The sequence below is a fragment of the Tamandua tetradactyla genome, chromosome 5, assembly GCF_023851605.1.
Source record: "Tamandua tetradactyla isolate mTamTet1 chromosome 5, mTamTet1.pri, whole genome shotgun sequence".
Lineage (NCBI taxonomy): Eukaryota > Metazoa > Chordata > Mammalia > Pilosa > Myrmecophagidae > Tamandua > Tamandua tetradactyla.
The window spans coordinates 92,754,693-92,777,344 of record NC_135331.1 but is presented as its reverse complement, the minus strand read 5'-3'; the positions used below and the strand labels follow the sequence as shown (position 1 = coordinate 92,777,344).

Genomic DNA, 22,652 nt, shown 5'->3' with positions numbered 1-22,652 from the left:
AAGAGCAAAATGAGACAAAATAAAGTGCCAATGGCTGAGAGATTCCAGAGTCGAGAAGTTCTCCTGGAGGTTATTCTTACGCATTATATAGATATTACCTTGTTAGTTAAGATGTAATGGAGAGGCTGGAGGGAACTGCCTAAAAATGTAAAGCTGTGTTCTAGTAGCCATGTTTCTTGAAGATGATTGTATAATGATATAGCTTTCACAATGTGACTGTGAATGTGAAAACCTTGTGTCTGATGCTCCTTTTATCTACTTTATCAACAGATGAGAAAAACATACAGAATAAAAATAAATAATGGGGGAACAAACGTTAAATTTAGATTGAAATGCTAGTGATCAATGAAAGGGACGGGTAAGGGGTATGGTAGGTATGTATTCTTTTATGTTGTCTTATTTCTTTTTCTGAATTGATGCAAATGTTCTAAGAAATGATCATGATGATTAATATGCAACTATGTGATGATATTGTGAATTACTGATTATATATGTAGAATGGAATGATCATATGTTAAGAATGTTTGTGATTGTTATTTTTTTAATTAAAAAATTAATAAAAAAAGAGGTTCTCTGGGTGTGACTCTTAGGCATAATTATAAGTAGTTTTAGCTCCTCCTTTGCAGGAATAAGTTTCATGGGGACAAACTCCAATATAGAGGGCTCAGCCTATTAATTGGTTGTCGCCACTACTTGCAAGAATATCAGGAATTTCACAGGAGGGGAAGTTGAAAATTTCCTCCTTTTTCCCCAGTTCCCCAAGGGGACTTTGCAAATACGTTTTTATTTTCTGTCCAAATTACTTTGGGATATATCAGGGCATCACAACAACCTGTACAAACCAACAAGATCTCACATCCTATTCAAGATTCCATGTAATTATGGTGTTCAAGTACACTGACCATACAAGTGAAATTAAATAATGTACTACCCAAAATAGAAATTTTGAGCCAAATAAACATCTCTCCCTTTGGTCTCACACAGAAATTGAAGTTTGAATATATGAATCACATCATCCTTTTCCCAGTATTCTGAGTTACCTTAGTTCTATCCAGATCTGCTTCATTCATATCTCTACATGAAGTCTGATCACTTTTTCAGCTTTTTAAACAGTTGCTGAATGCGGTAATGCTGACTTGCATATCTTCGGTGCTCTAACTCTGAGTCTCAGGTGTCACATAAATACCCAAAGTTTCAGGGAACAACCAGGTTATATAGAAATAGCTCAATTATCTCAGAATTTAGAAATATCAGTTACAACCTCTAAATATATATGATTGTTATAAGAGCTTACAATCTAAGAACCTTTACAATACGCCCCAATCTGATAACCCATGCTCTTGACTTCAATTCACTGAGTTTGTATATTATGGTTAGTCCTTACGAGTGAGCCATGATAAAACTAATCTTTTTGTTTCTGACATTTCATTCAACATACTGTCCTTAAGATTCATTCACCTAGTTGCACAGTACTTCTTTTTGATAAAAACACTTAGAAAACTAGGAGTGGAAGGAAACTTTTTCAATGTAGTAACGGGCATATACGAGGAACCCAGCTAACAAAATATTCAATGTTGAGAGACTAAAAGCTTTCCATCTAAAATCAGGAAGAGGACAAGAATGCCCACTGTCACAACTCTTTTTCAACATTGTACTGAAAGTTTTAGACAGAGCAATTAGGCAAGAAAAAGAAATAAAAGGCATCCAAATTGGAAAGGAAGAAATAAAATTTCCCTATTTGCAAATGACAGTATTTTATATATAGAAAACCTTGAAAAACTCACAACAAAGCTACTAGAGCTAATAAACAAATTCAGCAAAATAGGAGGGTACAAGATCAACATGCAAAAATCAGTAGTGTTTCTATACACCAGTAATGAACAATCTGAAAAGGAAATCAAGAAAAAAAATTCCATTTACAATTGTAACTAAAAGAATATAATATCTAGGATGTAAAGGACCTGTACAGAGAAAACTACAAAACACTGCTAAAAGAAATTTATAAGAGCTTAATAAACTGTAGGATATGCCATGTTCATGGACTAAACAACTAAATATTGCTAAGGTATCAACTATACCCGAAGTGATTTACAGATTCAACACAATCCCAATCAAAATTCCATTAGCCTTCTTTGCAGAAATCTAAAAGTTGATTATCAAATTGATATGGAATAGTGAGGGGCCCCGAATAGCCAAAATGACCTTGAAAAAGAAGAATGAAGTTGGAGAACTCACACTTCTTGATTTTATAAAAAGTCACAGTACTCAAAGCAGCATGGTACTGGCACAGAAATAAACCTTCACATCTATGGCTAGTTAACTTTTGACAAGGGTCACACGTCCACTCAATGGGGACTCTTAAACAAATGGTGCTGAGAAAACCATACAGCCACGTACAAAAGAATGAAATTAGACCTCTGCTTACGCCATATAAAAACAAACAAAAAACCCAAATGGATCTAAGACCTATTATAAAAACCGAAACTAAAAAACTCTTAGAAGGAAAAATGGGAAGCATCTTCAACACCTGTGTTAGGCAATGGTTTTTAAAACTTTATGTCCAAAGCATGAACAACAAAAGAAAAAATAGCTAAATAAGAACTTGTCAAATTTTACAACTTCAGTGCATTAAAGGACTATCATGAAAGTAAAAAGATCACCTACAGAATGGAAGAAAATATTTGGAAACCACAATCTGATAAGTGTTTAATATCCAGAATGTATAAAGAAATCCTACAACTTAACAACAGAGAAACAAACAACCCAATTAAAATGGGCAAAACACTTGAGGAGACATTTCTCCAAAGAAAATATACAAATGATAAAAAATCATGTGAGAAGATGCTCAGTATCATTAGCTACTAGGGAAATATAAATCAAAACACAATGAGATATCATTTAATACTCACTAGAATGGCTACTATTAAAAAAAAACAGAAAATTGTAAGTGTTGGAGAGAATGTGGAAAATTAGGTACACTCATTCACTCTCTGTGGGTATATAAAATGGTGCAGCCAACTGTAGAAAACAGTTTGGCAGTTCCTTAGAAAGTTAAGCATAGAATTACCATTTGACCTTGCAATCTCACTTCTAGTGTATACTCCAAAAACCAAAAGCAGGGACTCAAACATATATTTTCACACTAATGTTCACAGTGGCATTATTCACAAGAGCCAAAACATGGAAGCAACCTAAGTGTCTACCAGCCTATAAATAGATAAATAAGATGTAGTATATTAATATAATGGAGTATTATTCAGCCATAAAAAGGAATGAAGTTCTAATACATGCAACAACATGAGCAAATCCCACTGAATGAAATAAGCCAGACACAAAAGGACAAATATTGTATGACCTCACTGATATGAAATAATTAGAACAATCAAATTCATAGAGTAAAAAACTAGATTCAGGTTACCTAGTGCCGGGGTAGGGTATAGGGAATGAGGAGTTCATACTTAATTGGTAAAGAGTTTCTGAGTAGGGTGATGGAAAAGTTTTGGTAAAGGATGGTAGTGATGGAAGTATAATACTGTGAATGTATTTAATTACCACTGAATTATATATTTGAATGTAGTCAAAAAGGGAAATTTTAAGTTGTATGTGCTGCTAGAATAAAAAGTTTTAAAAAACCATAGGCCTGTACAACACAGTGAACCTTTATGTAAATGTGGACTATAGTTAATAGTATAATATTGTTTCATCAATTTTAAGAAAGGTACCACACTAATGCAAAATGTTAATAATAAAGAAATCTGTGTTTGTAAGGGAGGATATACGGAATCTCTGAATTTTCTGCATCATTTTTCTGTAAACTTATGCATTTCCTATTTTAAAAATAAATTAATTTTGAAAAAAGAAAAAAAAATGAACACAAACATATGATAAGCATAGACAAATACAGCTTACTAAGTCTCTGATTTAAATTTCAAAGTCTGATATTCCTAAGGACTGTACAAATTTTCAGAAAAAAAGTTGTGGTTTATTAACCCATTCCATATACAAATTCGCATGGTTGGTAAACGTATAATCTCAAAGAGAAACAAACAACCGTCACTATCTCTTCATCTTACCTTCAGCTCACAGTCTTCATTCACAGCTAGATTACTAGGTTTTAGGTCCTAGGAAGGAAGAACAGAGAGGACAAGATCAACTTTATAACACACAGCAAATTCTTTTTTTACAGGCAACAGTGAGGGTCTAGAGATAAAACTAAGACTTCATCCAACTATACTGGGACAATTTCCATCCTAGAGTCAGTATCTAATGCTAATTAGTCTTACAGAGAACAAACCATACTTTTTTTTTCAGTTTACACCTAGAGCAAAGTTGCAATAAATCACTATCTTAATGGCTAAAGTAAATTTAGATTAGATTTCTGACCAAATGCCATTCTTCTCCTCCAACTCCACAAAATGATTTAATTAAAGTCATGATACATACCCTGTGAATTATGTCAGCTGAATGTATATACTGTCAAAGAGAAAAAAAAAGTCAGTTATAAAAAAAGTCATCTCCAAACCCTATCCTTATTATAGTATCACACATTATTATAAATAAAAGCTGCCAATGTTAACAGTAGGATTAAAAGAAGAATAAGTACTCATCATATTTTGTATATTTGTCATACCTATGACTTCCATAGTCATCAGTCACACTCACTACAACTCTCATTAGTCTACTTTCTGGTTTAAAGCTCAACAGAAACTCAAAGTTGCCAAATATCAAAAATAGTTCAATTTTGAAACACTATCTCCCCACCCTCCCCACAAATAAATAAGCTGCCTTGATGATTTTTTGGAACCTCAACACCACAATAACCAGATTCAGATTACACCAAGAAATTAATAATTTTTTAGATGTAACAATGAAGAGACTTTATCTCTCAGATATAGTGGATGGAATGAGATGATGCCTAGACTGATTTGCTTTAAAAATCATCTGGAGGTAGGGGAATACAAAAGAAACAAGAGGGGAAGGGAAGGGAAGAGAAAGGTATGCTAATATTATGGTTACTAAGTGACCATGGAGATTCATTGTATTATGATCTTTACTTGTGTTTTTGTGTTTGAAGTTTTCCATAAGAAAAGTTTCTTGCTTTTCTGTTTTAAGCCCTATATCAAAGAGTTGGAGGGAGAGGGGCAATTCATTCCTCAAAATTATTGTTGACATTGTATGTACCTTTAGACCTCTGAGAATCTGGTAGATAAGGAACTGTACATGGTCATCCGTAAGCTTCTGACATTTCACAATGTTATTCAGATCTGCCCCCATGAGATGGGTCACCAAATACCTAGAAATTAATGGAGAGTTATACAGTAATCTGGAACCATTAAGAAAGCACTCACTTTCAAAAGACTAAAAATTTTTAAGGAAAGGCCACCCAGCAGTAACACAATGTCAGTTAAAAGCTTAATAATTACTCATGGTGAACTCATTTCCAACACCATATTCTAAATTCACCACCTGTCATCTATTTTTTTACACTTGGTCCTACTTGATATATCTTTTACCAAGTTCTCTAAAAGGATGGGAGCTTGCTTGGGTGGGGGTAGGGAGAAGAAAGGAAAAAAGCAAAGATGGAAATTAGAAAGATATTTATTTTAGCATCAGCTTTCTTTAAAATGTCATTACTGAATGAGAAATATATAGCTTGATTTAGTACATGGCCATAATAAAGTATCCTGTATTTTTAAATACACCAATTACATTTTCACCTCTTTATAAACCTTCCAAGCTATAGGTTGTAAAATAGGAGTATTCAAACATAATTCTTCTTTTTTAGAATGACTGGTAAAAAGGATACTGCTCATTGACAATACTCCTGCATTTACCTTAAGGCTGGAGGAACATAATTTGTCAGTAGGAAAGACAAGGCATTCCAGAACTTCTTATAGGTGTGGTACTGGTTAGTAACCTCTTTATGTGGTAAGATTAGGGAACGATTACATTCGAGTCCAACAGGTTCACCATAGTCTATACACAATGCCTTAATCCACTCATTACTGAATTACACAAATATGGGAACATAAAAACCAGATCAGTACTGACAAGGCTGAAAATTTAAAAATAAAAGTAGGTTTTATATATTGTATAAGAAGTAGTCATCATTTTGGAGATGGAGTAATAATGTATATAAAGTAAGCTATAAAGAATGCTATTTTATTTCATTTCTTATAAATTGGGGGGATAAGAAATTGGCCCTGTAAATTTAAGTCTATTATCAATATATTATATAAATAAATATAAGTGTGGCTTCTACTTATAGACACACACTCCACCACACTGTATTTATTACCTTCTTTCCTCCAAAAGGAATTAAACTATTTTCTCTGTCCTAATTTTCCTATTGGGCTGCCATGGCTAATTTAATGTCAGTAGGACTTTGCCTACCTAGTTGGAATCTTGAGGTAAAACATTTACCAGTTTTTATTTTTAAAACTTACATGTTTATATTGACTCATGGAAAAGGTGGACTCTAAATACAATTTTAAGGTATAAAGGGGACTTTCTGAAGTGTTTCCATAAAGATAGCTTTAATTTAACATACAATCCAAGCTCAACACAACATAATACAGGCTGTTAGCACTCATTCTGTGCCAGGTACTGCTGTACTGAGCAATTATAATGTCAATATCTCATGTCCTCTTCCTGACAACCCCATGAAATAAATCCTATTGATATCCCCATTTCACTGATGAGTAAACAGAATAAGGATAAATAACTTGCTTAAAGTCAAGTGCTACTGTCAGGAGCCGGCTATAAAACTATCTGCCCCAGAGACCATGATTTTAATCACAGTATACATTGCCTCCAAATTCTTCCAGTTGACACAGAATTTAAGTCAAGAGAATGAACTTTTAAAAAAAAGTGTATAAATATCACATAATCAGAGAAGTATTATCTCCAGATAATTTCCTTACCAATTCTCAGTACATATTATCAGTTAGTCTTTAACACTAATGAAGAAGAAAAGCTGGGAAGGACATATTAATATCCCATTCTCATCAGTCACTGTATTTTTTTAACACCAAACTGATTCATAAGCTGACAAACAGAAGAATGTTGTGAGTAATTGGTCAATATTTCTCAATCAGGACTCTCCCAGAAGGTCTGGGATAGTGATTGCCATGTACATAATATCAATTATGACAATTTCGAGGCTCAGGTTAAGGAAGAGAGAAGTTCAACTTGTATCTTACAAGACTGCTTTGCAAATATTTATATCTATATGATATAGATATAGATGGTAAAAGGATTATTCTCTCAATTTTTAAAATCATTTTAAGAAGAAGAGGAGAACAAAGGAAACATTGCTCTGGATGATTCTACCTAAAATCTCTTAGTGTGTCTTGAAGTAAACTTAAAAATCCTGTGTAAAAATGTTTGTCAAGCAATATTACCAGTTCAACCATAGCAATTTCAAGAATAACTACTGTGTTTAATTGTCACTAGTGATTTAATAAATCCTAAATAAATCCTACTTAACCAGAAAACCACTGATTGCCTGAGAAAGAGAATATGCTTTTATTAAGAATATTAATGCTACCACTGTGAAATTCTTTTCAAAACCTCTCCCTAAAACGAAGACCACATCCATTTTATCACAAAAATTTTCAGAGGGAGGGTGAGTATATTAAAACTTTATATATGATATAAAATAGGCTAATCTACTCAATCTGTATAGTAAATAACCGTCAAGTACTACTGTCAAATAAATTAGTGATGGTTTGATTTGAGAACAGTTGGAAAACTATATAGTTCTCTTGTCTTTAAAAAGAAATTAACTAGGCAATTTATTATGCTAGAAGCTGAAGAGATGGTTTTTGGCCATATACAAACCTTGTTTTTCAAGTTTCTTGTGCAGATAAGCGCCTTTAAATTTAAACAAACTGTATAGGGTATCAAAGTTACCACTTCTCAACATTATTCTTCTAAGTAAAATGTACTATGCTGGGAAGAAGGCAGAACTCTGCGTTAAGTAATTTTTCAGTACTCAAGATGAAGTGCGATTCATTTATAAGCACTTCTTAGATAACTCTCAAGTTCTCCCTACTCTTTCGAAAAGCATAATACAACCAGAAAAAAAAAAAAAACTATGCAGAAAAAAGACCTCTTCTATTTCTATAGATTGGCATCTCTACTCAAAGCAATTATCAAAAGCAAAAAGCACTTCTTCCTCATTTAAACAAAGTATTTTAAAATAATTACAGATATTAACAATTTATAACTCACAGCCTCTGAAACACACCCAATATCCTTGTACCTCATCAGTCTATTCTCAACACAGAAGACAGTGCAATTATTTAAGAATAAAAATCACATCATATCATTCCTCCTCTCAAAAGGCTCCCCATTTCACTTAGAAGTAAAAGACAAAATATTTTCAATGGCCTACAAAATAACCACATAATCCTTAATTATCTCTGTGATCCCATCATCTAAGAACCCAGCTCTCAATGACCCCTCTGCTCCAGTCACACAGGCCTCCTTGCTGCAACTCCAATCCAGCATACAATCTTCTCTCTTCAGGACCTTAGCACTGGCTATTCCTTCTGCCTGGCATCCTCTTTCCCCCAAAAGCAACTTAATTCCTCTAATTCCACTAATTACTCTTCTCCAAATTTTTCCTCAAAATTCAGCTCTTCGAAGATGTCTATCTTTTTCATTTAAAACTGCCTCTCTGCCCCTGCCTCACACTCCTAATTCCCCTTCCTGTACTACCTTTTTTTTGTTCTTTGAAGTATCTAATGCACTTTGAACAGTGTCTGACACATTGTATGCACTCAATTATTACTGAATTGAGTTAAATGATCTAAGACAACTAATATAGCATTAGAGTAAGACATAGCAAGTGAACATCTTATTGAAATACACATACCAAAAATCATACCTGGTAAGCAAACCAGATTGTTCAAATGTAAGGGGTAGGAGCACTTTTCCAGGAATCAGGTTAATACATAACAAACTATTCTCTTTACTTGAAGAAAAGATTACTAAAAGGTGTCCATCATTATCTTACCTGTGCCACCCAACCTGATTCAGTATTCTACCATATAGTAGATGTGCAGGATGAAAACAAAAAAGCCACTCAAAGCAGAAAGCATTGGGTATGCTATCAAATAACCAGATTATCAGTAAGTCATAACAGTAATAACACAAGGTTATCTATTTATTTAATCACTCCAAAAAAAAATTATTGTTGAACACTGGGGATGCAGCAGTGGAAAAGACAGATACAGAATTTAAATGAGAGATGAAGGCATATACAAATACATAATCATAATAGATCATGATTAGAGCTATAAAAGGGGACATCAGGGTGTAGGAGAACACACAGGAGAACCATACGCACAACCACCCCCTCAACTCAGACTTAAGAAGTTAATTAGGGAAAGATTTCCTGAAGGACTTAAACTCTAAGCTAGGCCTTGAAGTTTCTTTACCGTTTTTAATCTGAGAAAGATGTGGCATATTTTCAATCATGTCAGTTTTAAGAATTTATGCTTCATCTCATTAATAAGACCACACATGCAAGTGGGTTTGGATATCTTACAAAGAACCTAACACAGTATTTACTCAATAAGAATGGTTAGCAGACTTACAAATAATAATTATAGCCTTGGATTTTTAAAAAATGTGATTAGAAATACATTTTAAGGCAAAAGACCTGCAGTAAATGCAATTTTGTATGTGATTTTATACAATTCAGTTCATCTCTCTCAATCTCAGTTTCCTCTTCAGAAAACTCAGACATACCTACCCCACAGGGCTGTGGTATCAATTGAGAAAATTTATACGAAAATCCTTTGCAAACCATAAGATACTATTAAAAAAAAGAAAGTATCGAAGAACTGCTCTCCCAGGTTCTTCAGTTTTACTCACATGTATAAGAATGCATTTTAAACAAAGAGCATGGTTATAATGTTGTCAATGATTCAAACCAAAAGAAAATTAAAGTCAGATATTAACAATGAGGAGTATTATTACATAAAGTTTAGTTCCAGGAAATGAGTTTTAAATCCATTTCATATTTTTAACTGGTATGCTCATCCAAAAAAATGTCCTGTGTGTTCAAGCTCCAGGAGAAGGACTGCCTACACTAAAATTAAATCCGGTTTTACACATTATGGAGTGCACATGCCATGTGCCAGGATAACCAAATTGCCCCACATAAAGGGAAAACTTTTCATGCCTTTTCCAACCCACCCCCAGTGCCCAGTACCTTTCGACCTCTTCTTTTGGGCAAACCTCTGAATTAATAAGATTTAGCTTATAAAGCACCAAATGACCTAGTCCCTTTCCATTCCAGATTCATCTTTTGACATATACACCTCTACTTCCACCAAAAAGTCTCTCTTCAACCTCTCTCTCCCTCTCCGTCTCTCTCTCTGCCCCTAGCTAAATTCCCATTTTCCCCACCTTTCCAACTCCCACTCACCCTTTAAGCTCTCAGTGTATACATTTCTTTTTTTGCAAAGACTTTTCTGAAGAAACTGCAAGTCTGGATTAGGTGGCCCTTCTAAGAGGTCCTTTAGCACCCTGTACCTACCTGATCATGGCAATTCTTGCATTCATTTGTTTCACAAATAACAGCTGAGTGTCTATTACTGTTCTAGATACTGGAGATGCAGAAAAGAAGGAAACAAAGATTCTACTCTGATAGAACTTACAAGCTAAAGAGAGAAGACAGACAACAAATATATGATGGTAAAATCTGCTAAGAACAACAAAGTAGGATAAGGAGTAGATAGTGAAAGCAGGTAATATTTCAGCTAGGGAGGTGAAGGAAAACCTTTTGACAAAGAGATCTTTGAATAGGGTCTTGAAAGATATTAAGGAGGCAGTCAAGGAATGTGTGAGGAGAGTGTTCCAGGCCAACGTTAAAAGTCCTATTCGGAATGTGGTTGTCTATATTCAGGGAATAGCAAGGAAGCCAGAATGACTGGAATGGAGAGAGTGAATGGAAAGTGTGGTAGATGATGTAAGAGATCACAGGACAAAATCATGTAGAACCTTATGGAACTTAACACACTATATTTTATTTGATTATTGAAACTACCTGTCCCTCCTTTTAAGAGTCCCAACTCTCTGATCAAGATGATATTTATCGTTTTTATTGCTGTATAAAAAACCAGAGGCTAGTACTGTGTCTGGCACAGGGTAGATAGTCAAATAGTCACTGAATGAAATCAGGTAAAATAAAAATCCAGAAATTCCCTTTACCCATTCAGTGCCACCAGCTCCTTTTATATCAAAATAAAAAGCTAATTTATTAGTTGAGCAATCACTTTTAGTAAATGGGGAGCTAAGCTTTCACTATTGGCTTTCACTAAAACAACAGCTGCCAACTGACCTTGTTGTAGGTCTTCTGCCAGATCACAGTAGAATCCAGAACCTCACTTCCATTTCCCTCTTAAAGAATGAAGTGGAGATAAGGAACTCAGTAAAAGAAACCTGGGATGGGAAGTTATAAAACAAGGGGGAAAACAGGGAAAGCTGATTTCCACCTAAGCCATGATAAATCAGTTTTCCTGTAATTTCCTGTAATTAAAACTCTCCATTACCTACTAAGCTCGATCAGATAATCATTATGGTTATAAGAAAAAGGCAATACTATAGTAGGATAAAGTTGCAGTTTACTTGGGTTTAGATTCTAACGTCAGTGGGCTTCCTTGAAACCTACCAGCTACTTATTTTGGTAACTTAAATATTTGCAGTATGCATAAGCACACATATGCAGTCTTCTGGAAAATACTAGTACCAAGAAGGCAACAGATTTCTACCCCAAAGAACTGAAAGCAGAGACTTAAACAGATATTTGTATTCCAATGTTCATACCAGCATTACTCACCATAGCCAAAAAATGGAAGCAACCCTAGTGTCCATCAACAAGTGAATGGATAAACAAAATATGGCATATCCTTATAATAATAGAATATTTTCAGCCAAAAAAAGAAATGGTTATTATGTACTCTATAAGATAGATGAACCTTTAAGACATCATGTTAAGTGAAATAAGTCAGACACAAAAGGACAAATATCATGTGATTTCTCTTATATGAAATACTTAGAATAAGCAAATTCAGAGACAGAAAGTACAACAGTGGTTTCCAGGAGTAGGGAGAAGGGGAAATGGGGAATTGCTTAATAGGTATGAGTTTCTATTTGGTATGATGAAAATGTTTTAAAATAAGTAGAAGTGAAAGTTATACAATGTTGTCAATATACTTAATGTCACAGAATTGTTTGAATTCTGTGATCAAATGATCACAGTTTGATAAATGATCAAAATGATTTTTATGTTATGTAATATTTCCACAATTACCAAAAAAAGCTTTTTTAAAAGTCAATAAAAATGTTCAAATGACTTCTATCCTTTAAAATATCTGGACTTATCTTGACAAGGTTTTGCCATCTACAGCACCACATCGTACAACAACCAATAGCAATTTTCTCATATATTCATCTCTTAACTCCACATTTTCCAAACACCATCTCCATTTTACAGATTCAGTAACTGCACATTGTTCCTAATGATCAAAACTTACTACCTATTGCTTCTTTCTCAAAGGTATATTCTATACAAGCATTTTTACAAATGAAGTATGCAGGATGGTTCTTAACCTAGAAATTAAAAACAGTAAAAATACGAATTTATGATAAATGAAAAGTGGCAACAGAAAAATAAAGGCACAAATGCATATAATGTATGTTTAAAAGTCAAGTGCACAAACTCGATCTGTCCTATAACTACTTGTCGAAGAGTGCTTTAAAAACTATTGCTTTTTTATTTCTTTGCTTTGTATATATGTTATATTATACAATAAAAAAGTTTAAAAAATGCAAATCTGAAAAGTAATTAAGAGATTTTTAATTAGCACAGAAAATTCACATTCAAAATTACATTAGTCTGTCCTCAACCTAGCAGTCTATAAAATAACTTCAGCCTGGAGAATAACTCTAATCTGTAGCCATGCTCAGTTTGTTCAGAACAGGTTTTTGTTTTGTTTTCAATGAGAATTTGAATATTTTTAAGAGGGGAAGATATTCTATTTTAACACAGACCCCATCACTCCCAGTTGTATAACTGAGCTTCATTTATGTTATTTTTCTGGCCCTGAGCTATTTGGTTTGCAAATCCTACAACTGTAGGTGAAGATATTTTGATCTCGTAGGCAAATTCTGAAATAGTCTGAAAAACAATGAAATAACTATAGTCCTAGACAATTGCTAATTTTTTCAGTGACACAAACATCACAAAAAGTAAACAATGGAACATTTTCCTAAGGGCAACATTCTACTTTTGGAGGTTTTCTAGGGTCGAAATACTTCAGACTACAACCATCCCAGTTTTCTTCATTTTGCAGGAAAGTTGACTAAGGCCTAGAGAAGTAAAGTGACTTGTCCAAGGTCATACAGCAAATTATACAGCTTGTTTATAAAAGTGTTTTGAATTTGTTTCCTCTAACCAGACTGTGAGTTCCTCAAGAGGAAGAACTTGTGTTTCTGATTATTGTGAGCCTGTTCTAACATGCTATTTGGTGTTTTGTACTCAGAAATATTTAACAAATATGAACCAAAATTTGTTCCCAAGAGATGAACTTAGTTCTTGTTCATATAGAATAGTCAGGACACAGCTAAACAGTTAAGTAGAAAGAACAGATGCCTGCTCATCAGTCATACTATTTGTTGAATGAATGAAAATACATAATGCAACTTTAGTTCAGTGGATAGATTTGTAGTTAGTGGGCTCTCACTACAGTCAATGAAACTTTAATCTTCTAAATAGACATGGCCTTAATTAAGGTCTTTTCACAAAGAAAAAGTTCATAATCCAGTTTAATAATGCCTGCTTAAACCAAAGTATAGCATTTGCCCAGTCAGCAAATCATTAATTCCTTTGTTAAATAAATCCATTTTCATTATGTCTAAAATTGTGAGATATACCTCAAACATGATTCAGATGTTTCCCAAAGTCATTCTTATATATACTATATTCACCATTTCTTCCACATTTAGACAGAACAACAAAAAATTGCTATATTAATATTCTAGTGTGGCTGTAACAAAGTACCACAAACTGGGTGACTTAAAACAACAGAAATTTATTCCTTCATAGTTCTAGAGGCTAGAAGTCTGAAATCAAGGTGTCAGCTCCTTCTGGAGGATGTGAGGAAGAATCCATTCAATGCCTCTCTCCTAGCTTTTGGAGGTTGCTGGCAATCCTTGGCATTACTTGGCTTGCAGATTATTCCAATCTCTGTCTCCTCTGTCACATGGCCTTCTTTCCTTTGTGTATGTGTAACTTCTCTTCTTGTAAGTTAGTGGATACCAGTCACTGAATTTAGAGCTCATCCAAATCCAGTATGACCTCACCTTAACCTAGCTAATTATATCTTCAAAGCCCCTATTTTGAAATAAGTTCACATTTTGAGGCTCCGTGTAGATGAGTTCAGGGGATACATTATTCAACCCAGTACACCATCAATCTGCAATATTCTCTTCTCCAAGCATTGTCTATATAACAAAGGTCAACAACGTGTATACACAAATGCCTCTGGGATGCATCCAGTAAATCTTTGGAAGTTTCCATATTCTGGTGCCAAGTAGGGTTGCAGGAAGCAGAGCTGTTCTTAGATGTGGCTTATTTTTTCCTTTGCTTGTTTCTTAAACTTTCATTAGCAGGATCAAGGTTAATGTGAACAGGTATTTCTTGTACTTGGAACAGATTCTCCTCCTTCACCTTGTATTCTCAGCCATACCATATTCCAAATAAATTCAAATGATAAGAAAATTTTTTGCTACCTTCCCTCCTCTGTCTGTTTCATTATCTACATTTATTTTTCATTTATTTCTTTCCCTCTTTTCTTAGAGCATATAAGCTCAAACATATTCCCTGCTTGTTCTGTGGGAAAAGAACACAGTGTCTGCACAAAGCCCAGGATAAGATTGGAAGATAAAGATGAAGAGAAACTGGTCCAGTTCTGCACTGAAGCCAATGGGAAAGGGAGATTAAGGAACAGCAGTGATCTGATACACAATTCTGTTTTGGCTTTCACAATAGCAATTGTTGCCAGTTAGCAAAGCCAAAACTTCAACAGGACCAAATGTTTAACTGCATATATGATATTCCTTCTCTCTTATTATATGGGGTGCCTATGAAGGGGGAGGATAGCGGCTCATTCAGATGATGGAAAAACTTTTGAAAAGAACTCATACATGCATGGGAAGATGAGTTGGAATCTGTCTTACACCCACACATGAGCATCCTGGACATCTGAGGGTATTAATGCCCCATAGGGAAATCCTTGCAAATGGAGTCAAGAGCCAGTGAATAAATGCTCCCATCATCAGAGGGGCATTCTGTACAGCCTCTTAGAACATTTAAATAGTTTTGAGCCCAGTTGCCCACAGTGTTAAGCAACTCAATAATGTATCCTTGTAGTAGTTTTCTTCTTGTTTCATTTTCCTTAGTCCCCTACTACTGGTCCCTGAGAGTCACAGACTCCAGTTTCCCAAAAGAACTCAGGCTAAAACAAGAGATGGTCACAAAACTGGGAGAATAGTACTTTTCATTAGTCTTTCACCACATAAGGGGCCTACTCGACCCAGTGAACAGAAATTCAATATTTCAAGGACTAGCATGCAATTCTAGAACTGTCTCTCACATGCGTGTAAGATAAAAAAGAAGGAAATGAGATTCAGTGCCTGTTCCAGAAAAGCATCTTTAAAAGATGGGACAATCAGAGAAGAAAAACTCAGAGCTGAAATTCCTTATATTCTCTTCTCCATGGCACTCTTTTAAAGATTCATTACTAACTCTTCATGTGGGGCATGAGGTGCCTGAAATGATGAAAAACTAATATGTAGCACCCATAATATATACATCTTCTGTATCCTTACCCCCATTCCCTGGAAGAGTTGGGTTTCAGGCATAAAGAATCTTTTGAAGTCTGTATATTGCTAATGGTTCAGGAATATAAACTGCTAATCTTCATCCTCTAACCAAGGAAGGCAAACACAGAAGATTTACTCACACATCATTGAACTCCTCCAGAGACCTTGCAGGTGTAAAAACATCCAAAAGTCCAATCACCTATAAGAAAATATAAAAATCAAAAAGTAAATACCGGGGCAGGTCATGGTGGTTCAGCAGGCACAGTTCTCACCTGCCATGCTAATTTCCAGGCACGTTCCCACCTAATGAGATGTACACTTACCAAGAGTTAGCTGCACTTATTCCTAAACTGCTATATGCCAGCTGTATGTGATGTTATAGCTACATACTGTAAATAACAAATAAACTGGGTGTTCACTGTATTAGTCATAACATTTTCTATATTTGAAATAATAAAATATCAGGAAATATATATAAATTGATAAAATACAAAAAAAAACAATTGTTTCTACAAAAAATAAGTGGAGGGTTGTAAAAAGACCCCCTCCCAAAATTGCTATGGAATAAAATAAAGAAGAAAATACTATAAATAACTAGGAAAAAAATTCACAGAATTCTAGGACTCTCAATTAAGATTACTTTGCAGGAGTCTAAGTTCTTGCTCTGCTTTTGGGAACTAAAACTGGAAGTCTTACATGATGATGCATTATAAGTGTGTTTTGCAAATATAATGCAAACAGCTTAGAATGAAATTCCTATACAAAAGATTGGCAAGTTGATTTTTTTTTTTTGCTTTAAATTAAGAATAAAAATGCAGAGGTATTTACTTACAAAGTTTCTGTTTAAAAATCTCAGTCTTAATTATATGACTGTTCAATTGGTAAACCTGAGAAATTCGTGAGGGTATTATCTATCATCAGTATTACATAAAAGAGACTCCATGGACGGCAAGGAACCAAGCTGGGACCCCACCTAGAAAAGGTATAGAACATTGCAGCACTTCTTAAATTAAAGCTTTAAATGGAGTTTTAAAATGTTTCATGAAATGTTAGAGTTCTATAACTTCAGTACATTTTAAAAAAAATTGCTTTCTCCCTTTTCTCGGTACAGATTTTAGTTTATTAATCAAAATACTTAGATATCAGGGCATGGGAAAGTAGAGGCCTATTCAGGCAATCTAAGTTGAAATACCTTCAATAGCCCTAAATTTTCACTAAATTTTCTGTCTCAGATCTCCAGTCTGTAACTGGTTCCCCTTCTGAGCGATAGTCTCAGGGTAATAAAAAGCAAAACAAAACAAAGAAACAAACAAACAAGTATTTTAAAAATTCTTAACTAAATTTTTAAAAATGCTTTCTATTAAATAACTGGAAAAAAAAAAGAAGTACAATTACATTACAGAAAACCTGGGAAGGGAAAAGTTAGTCACACTTCTACAGTTATATAATTTTGTATCTTTAAACAAATAAACATATGAAAACTTTTCATGATTATTATATAGTTTTCAAAATTGACATTTTTAAAGCCCCAAATTATTCTCTCAATATTACCAATACTATCCTCATAATCCTGATGAAATTACTTATTTCTTAATCACTATCAGATATTTATGTCAGACAATTCAAAATTTAAAACATTATTTTTATACAAAGATAAAGCCACAAGCCACTTAATACTCAGTAATCCCTGGTCTTTGAGCGGTTTTTCTGGTCATAAATTTGTAGTGGCTTATTCACATACACTGCATGTCCTGTGCCCTTCCCCTTACAACCCAGACCATTCATTTTTACAAACTTAGGCATTTAGAAGGCAAACAAGAAATATTATAATTTACCAAATATTATAATTTACTTAAGTCTGGCTGTAATATATCCAGCCAGACTTAAGGGTTTACTCTGGGTACAGAACACAAGAAAGCTAAATGGTCCTCAGGAAAACTGAACCCATGACTGTGGCCTCAGTAGTATGCTGCCCTATCAACCGAATAAAATAATCAGCTCTAAAACTATGATATGATAAAGCTCAAAACAGTATCATGAAAAAAGAAACTTCTAATTAGAATGTTACTACACTCATCCAAATATCAGACTATAAAAAGCAACTTCAGTTATATAGCCTGAATCTGAAGAGGGAAAAAAGAGACCTCAAAATTCAAGGAGCAAACATAGCCCGGAGAGTCCGATACAAGATGGCAGCTCAGCAAGGTGTGGGACTTAGTTCATCCTCCAGAGCAGCTAGTCAATAGCCAGAAACAGTACAGAACAACTGTTGGGGCCACGTCAGTGACCGGACACACAGTGTACCCCAGTCTGGACCAGCTGGACTGGCTGCAAGCCTCCCAGAATTGTGAGTTCCCCAAGACATGGTGACCAGTGCCGCTCCCCCACAGGCTGCTTCCCAGAGGGGAAAAGAAAGGGACTTTACCAGCAGTAGGGGCTGAGCGCAAACAAACTCCAATTGTGGAATTAATTAACAAATTCTGACTACTAAAAATAGGCCCTCAGCTCAGCTGAACCTCAACTAAAAGCAGAGGTCGCTGGTTTTTGACCTAGTGCAGAGGGGGCAGGGCTGACAGAAAAAGAAAAAAGAAGAAAAACAGGTTTTTGGGATCTGAAAAGGTATGGGCCCTGCAGGAAAGGAGGGGACACATAGGACCTGGAGATACACAGAGCGACATACCTACTTAAGCTCTTGATTGGCAAACCCGAGGAACGGGTCTTGCTCTGAAAACGATTTTTCTTTTTCTCTTTTGTGGCTGTATTTCTATGGATTGATTACTCTTTGGATACAGCTGCAAGGCTTCTTGGACTCCACTGCCCCAGGCACAGGCAGAAACGCTTGTTTGAGAGCTTGTCTGGATCCTGCACCTTTCCTAGGAGAGCTGGGGCCCAGATCAGGTGGAATCCCTCCCCCAAGGAATTCAACCCAAGGGTCTGGAAAAGGGAAGCAATTAAAGCCAGCCTACAAATGCTCCTCTGTCTCCTCCATGTCCCCAGCAGGGAGAGTCTGCTGAAGTTAAAGGTACTGCATTACCTTATGCTGGTGTGACCTGCAGGCAGAAAAGTGCCACATACTGGGCAGGACAGGAAAAACAGAGTTCAGAGACTTCATAGGAAAGCCTTTTAATCTACTGGGTCTCACTCTCAGGGAAAACTGACGCAGATGACTCTTTCCTCCTGAGAGATGACCAGTTTGGTATGGGAAAATCTGACTGGTGTCTATAATACCTAAGTAGAACCTCCTAAGGGATGGGGGAAAGGTACTGTGTTAGTTAGATTCAGTTGTCAACTTGGCCAGGTGAGCATACCTAGTTATGTTGCTGCAGACACAAACCAATGGTATGTGAATCTCATCTGTTGCTAATTACATCTACAGTTGGCTAGGAGGCATGTCTGCTGCAATGAGTGACGTTTGACTTAATTGGCTGGTGCTTAAATGAGAGAACGCAATGTAGCACAGCCTAGCAGCTTGGCATTCCTCATCTCAGCACTCGCAGCTCAGCCCAGGCCTTTGGAGATGCAGAAAGAAGTCACCCCAGGGAAAGTTGTTGGAACCCAGGGGCCTGGAGAGAAGACCAGCAGAGACCATCCTGTGCCTTCCATGTAAGAAAGAACCTCAGTGGAAAGTTGGCTGCCTTTCCTCTGAAGAACCAACAAAATAAATCCCCTTTTATTAAAAGCCAATCCATCTCTGGTGTGTTGCATTCCGTCAGCTAGCAAACTAGAACAGGCACCAAATAGGCAGGGCAAGAAACAAGAAAACAAGAACTGAAAAATTCTGATTAAACAAACCTAAGCTAGAGGATTAGAATAAGCCAAACTGAACATCAAAGAACAGACAGAAAACAAAGTCATCCAGCAATAAATTGTAGGAAAAAAAAAAAGGAAAAACAATCTCCAGAATAAACTAATTAAGGTAATTAAATGCCTAGATGCCAGCAAAAAATACGGAATCATACTAGGAAAATTGAAGTGACAGCCCAGTCAGAGGAACAAACCAACAATTCAAATGAGATGCAGGAGTTGAAACAATTGATTCAGAACATTCAAACAGACATGGAAAACCTCATCAAAGATCAAATCAATGCATTGAGGGAGGACATAAAGAAGTCAAGGAATGAATAAAAAGATGAAATCAAAAGTCTGAAAAAACAAATCAGAACTTATGGGAAGGAAAGGCACAGTAGAAGAGATGAAAAAAAAAAAAAACAATGGAAACCTACAATGTCAGATTTCAAGAGACAGAAGACAGGATTAGTAAACTGGAGGACGGAACATCTGAAACCTGACAAGCAAAAGAAAATATAGGGAAAAGAATGGAAAAATTCTGAGCAGGGACTCAGAGAACTGAATGACAACACAAAGTGCACGAATAGACATGCTGTGGGTGTCCCGGAAGGAGAAGAGAAGGGAAAAGGAGGAGAAAAACTAATGGAGGAAATTATCACTGAAAATTTCCCAACTCTTATGAAAGACTTAAAATTACAGATCCAAGAAGCGCAGTGTACCCCAAAGAGAATAGATCAACTAGATGTACTCCAAGACACTTACTAATCAAAATGTCAGATGCCAAAGAGAAAGAGAGAATCACGAAAGCAGTAAGAGAAAAACAATCCATCACATACAAGGGAAGCCCAATAACACTATGCGTAGATTTCTCAGCAGAAACCATGGAGGCGAGAAGACAGTGGGATGATATATCTAAGATACTAAAAGAGAAAAACTGCAAACCAAGAATTCTATATCCAGCAAAACTGTTCTTCAAAAATGATGGGAAAATTAAAACATTTGCACGCAAAAATTCACTGAGAGAATTTGTGACCAAGAGACCGGCCCTATAAGAAACACTAAAGGGAGCACTAGAGACAGATTCGAAATGACAGGAGAGAGAGGTGTGGAGAAGAGTGTAGAAATGAAGATGATCAATAAAGGTAAAAGGAAGAAAAATTAGATGTGACACATAAAATCCAAAAGGCAAAATGGTAGATGAAAGTACTGCCCGTACAGTAATAACACTAAATGTTAATGGATGAAACTCCCCAATCAAAAGACACAGACTGGCAGAATGGATTAAAAACTAGGACCCATCTATAACTTGTCTACAGGAACCACATCTTAGACACAAGGATAAACATAGGTTGAAAGTAAAAGGTTGGGAAAAGATATTCCATGCAAATAACAATCAGAAAAGAGCAGGAATAGCTATACTAATATTCAACAAATGAGACTTCAAATGTAAAATAGTTAAAAGAGACAAAGAAGGACACTATGTATTAATAAAAGGAACAATTCAAAAAGAAGATATACCAATCATAAATATCCATGTACTGAGCCAGAATTCTCCAAAATACGTGAGGCAAACACTGAAAACACTAAAAAGAAAAATAAACACATCTATCATGATAGCTGGAGACTTCAGTTCCCCACTCTCATCAATGGACAGAACATCTAGACAGGGGATCAATAAAGAAACAGAAAATTTGAATAATATAATAAATGAGCTAGACTTAACAGACTATATAGAGGACATTACACCCCACAACAGCAGGATTCACCTTTTTCTCAAGTGCTCATGGATCATTCTCAAGGATAGACCAAATGCTGGGTCACAAAGTAAGTCTCAATAAATACAAAAGGATTGAAATCATATAAAACACTTTCTCAGATCATAAAGGAATGAAGTTGGAAATAATAGGCAGAGTGCCAGAAAATTCACAAATATATGGAGGCTCAACAACACACTCATAAACAACCAGTGGGTCAAGGAAGAAATCACTAGAGAAATGAGTAAATATCTTGAGGCAAATGAAAACGAAAACACAACATATCAAAATTTATGGGATGCAGCAAAAGCAGTGCTAAAAGGGAAATTTATTGCCCTAAAAGCCTATATCAAAAAAGAAGGAAGAGCAAAAATCGAGGAATTAACTGTCCACTTGGAAGAACTAGAAAAAGAACAGCAAACTAACCCCAAAGCAAGTAAGACGAAAGAAATAATGAAGATTAGAGCAGAAATAAATGAAATTGAGAACATGAAAACAATCGAGAAATCAACAAAACCAGAAGTTGGTTCTATGAGAAAATCAATAAGATTGATGGACCCTTAGTGAGGTTGACAAAAAGAAGAGAGGATGCAAATAAATAATATCAGAAATGGAAGAGGAGACATAACCACTTACTCTGCAGAGATAAAGGAATTAATGAGAGGATACTATGAACAACTTTATGCTAATAAATTAGACAATGTAGATGAAATGGACAGCTTCCTAGAAAGGCATGAACAACCAACATTGACTTGAAAAGAAATAGACAACTTCAATGAACCAATCAAACATAAAGAAATTGAATCAATCATTAAGAAGCTCCCCAAAAAGAAAAATCCAGGACCAAATGGTTTCACATGTGAATTCTACCAAATATTCAAGAAAGAATTAGTACCAATCCTGCTCAAACACTTCAAAAAAACTGAAGAGGGGGGAAAGCTAACTAACTCATTCTACCAAGCCAACATCATCCTCATACAAATGCCAGACAAAGATATTAGAAAAAAACAAAATGACAGACCAATCTCTCTAGTGAATATAAATGCAAAAATCCTCAACAAAAATTCTTGCAAATCGAATCCAACAACACATTAAAAGAACTATACATCATGACCAAGTAGAATTCATCCCAGGTATGCAAGGATGGTGCAACATAAGAAAATCAATTAATGTAATACAAATTTCAACATCTTTTCCTGTGAAAACACT

The 22,652-nt window shown here is 35.3% G+C and overlaps 1 protein-coding gene across 2 annotated transcripts in view; it reads right to left on the bottom strand.

The window, feature by feature from the left end:
• Positions 1-22,652, bottom strand: part of MAPK14 (mitogen-activated protein kinase 14) — a 105,239-nt gene that overhangs the window by 46,532 nt on the left and 36,055 nt on the right. For both annotated transcript variants that reach the window (XM_077161605.1, XM_077161606.1), the window contains exons 3-6: positions 16,041-16,099; positions 5,182-5,293; positions 4,444-4,473; positions 4,074-4,121 (exon numbers count right to left, since the gene is read on the bottom strand). In XM_077161605.1, the coding sequence (XP_077017720.1) occupies positions 4,074-4,121; positions 4,444-4,473; positions 5,182-5,293; positions 16,041-16,099 (249 nt within the window). The remainder of the gene's footprint in view (positions 1-4,073; positions 4,122-4,443; positions 4,474-5,181; positions 5,294-16,040; positions 16,100-22,652) is intronic.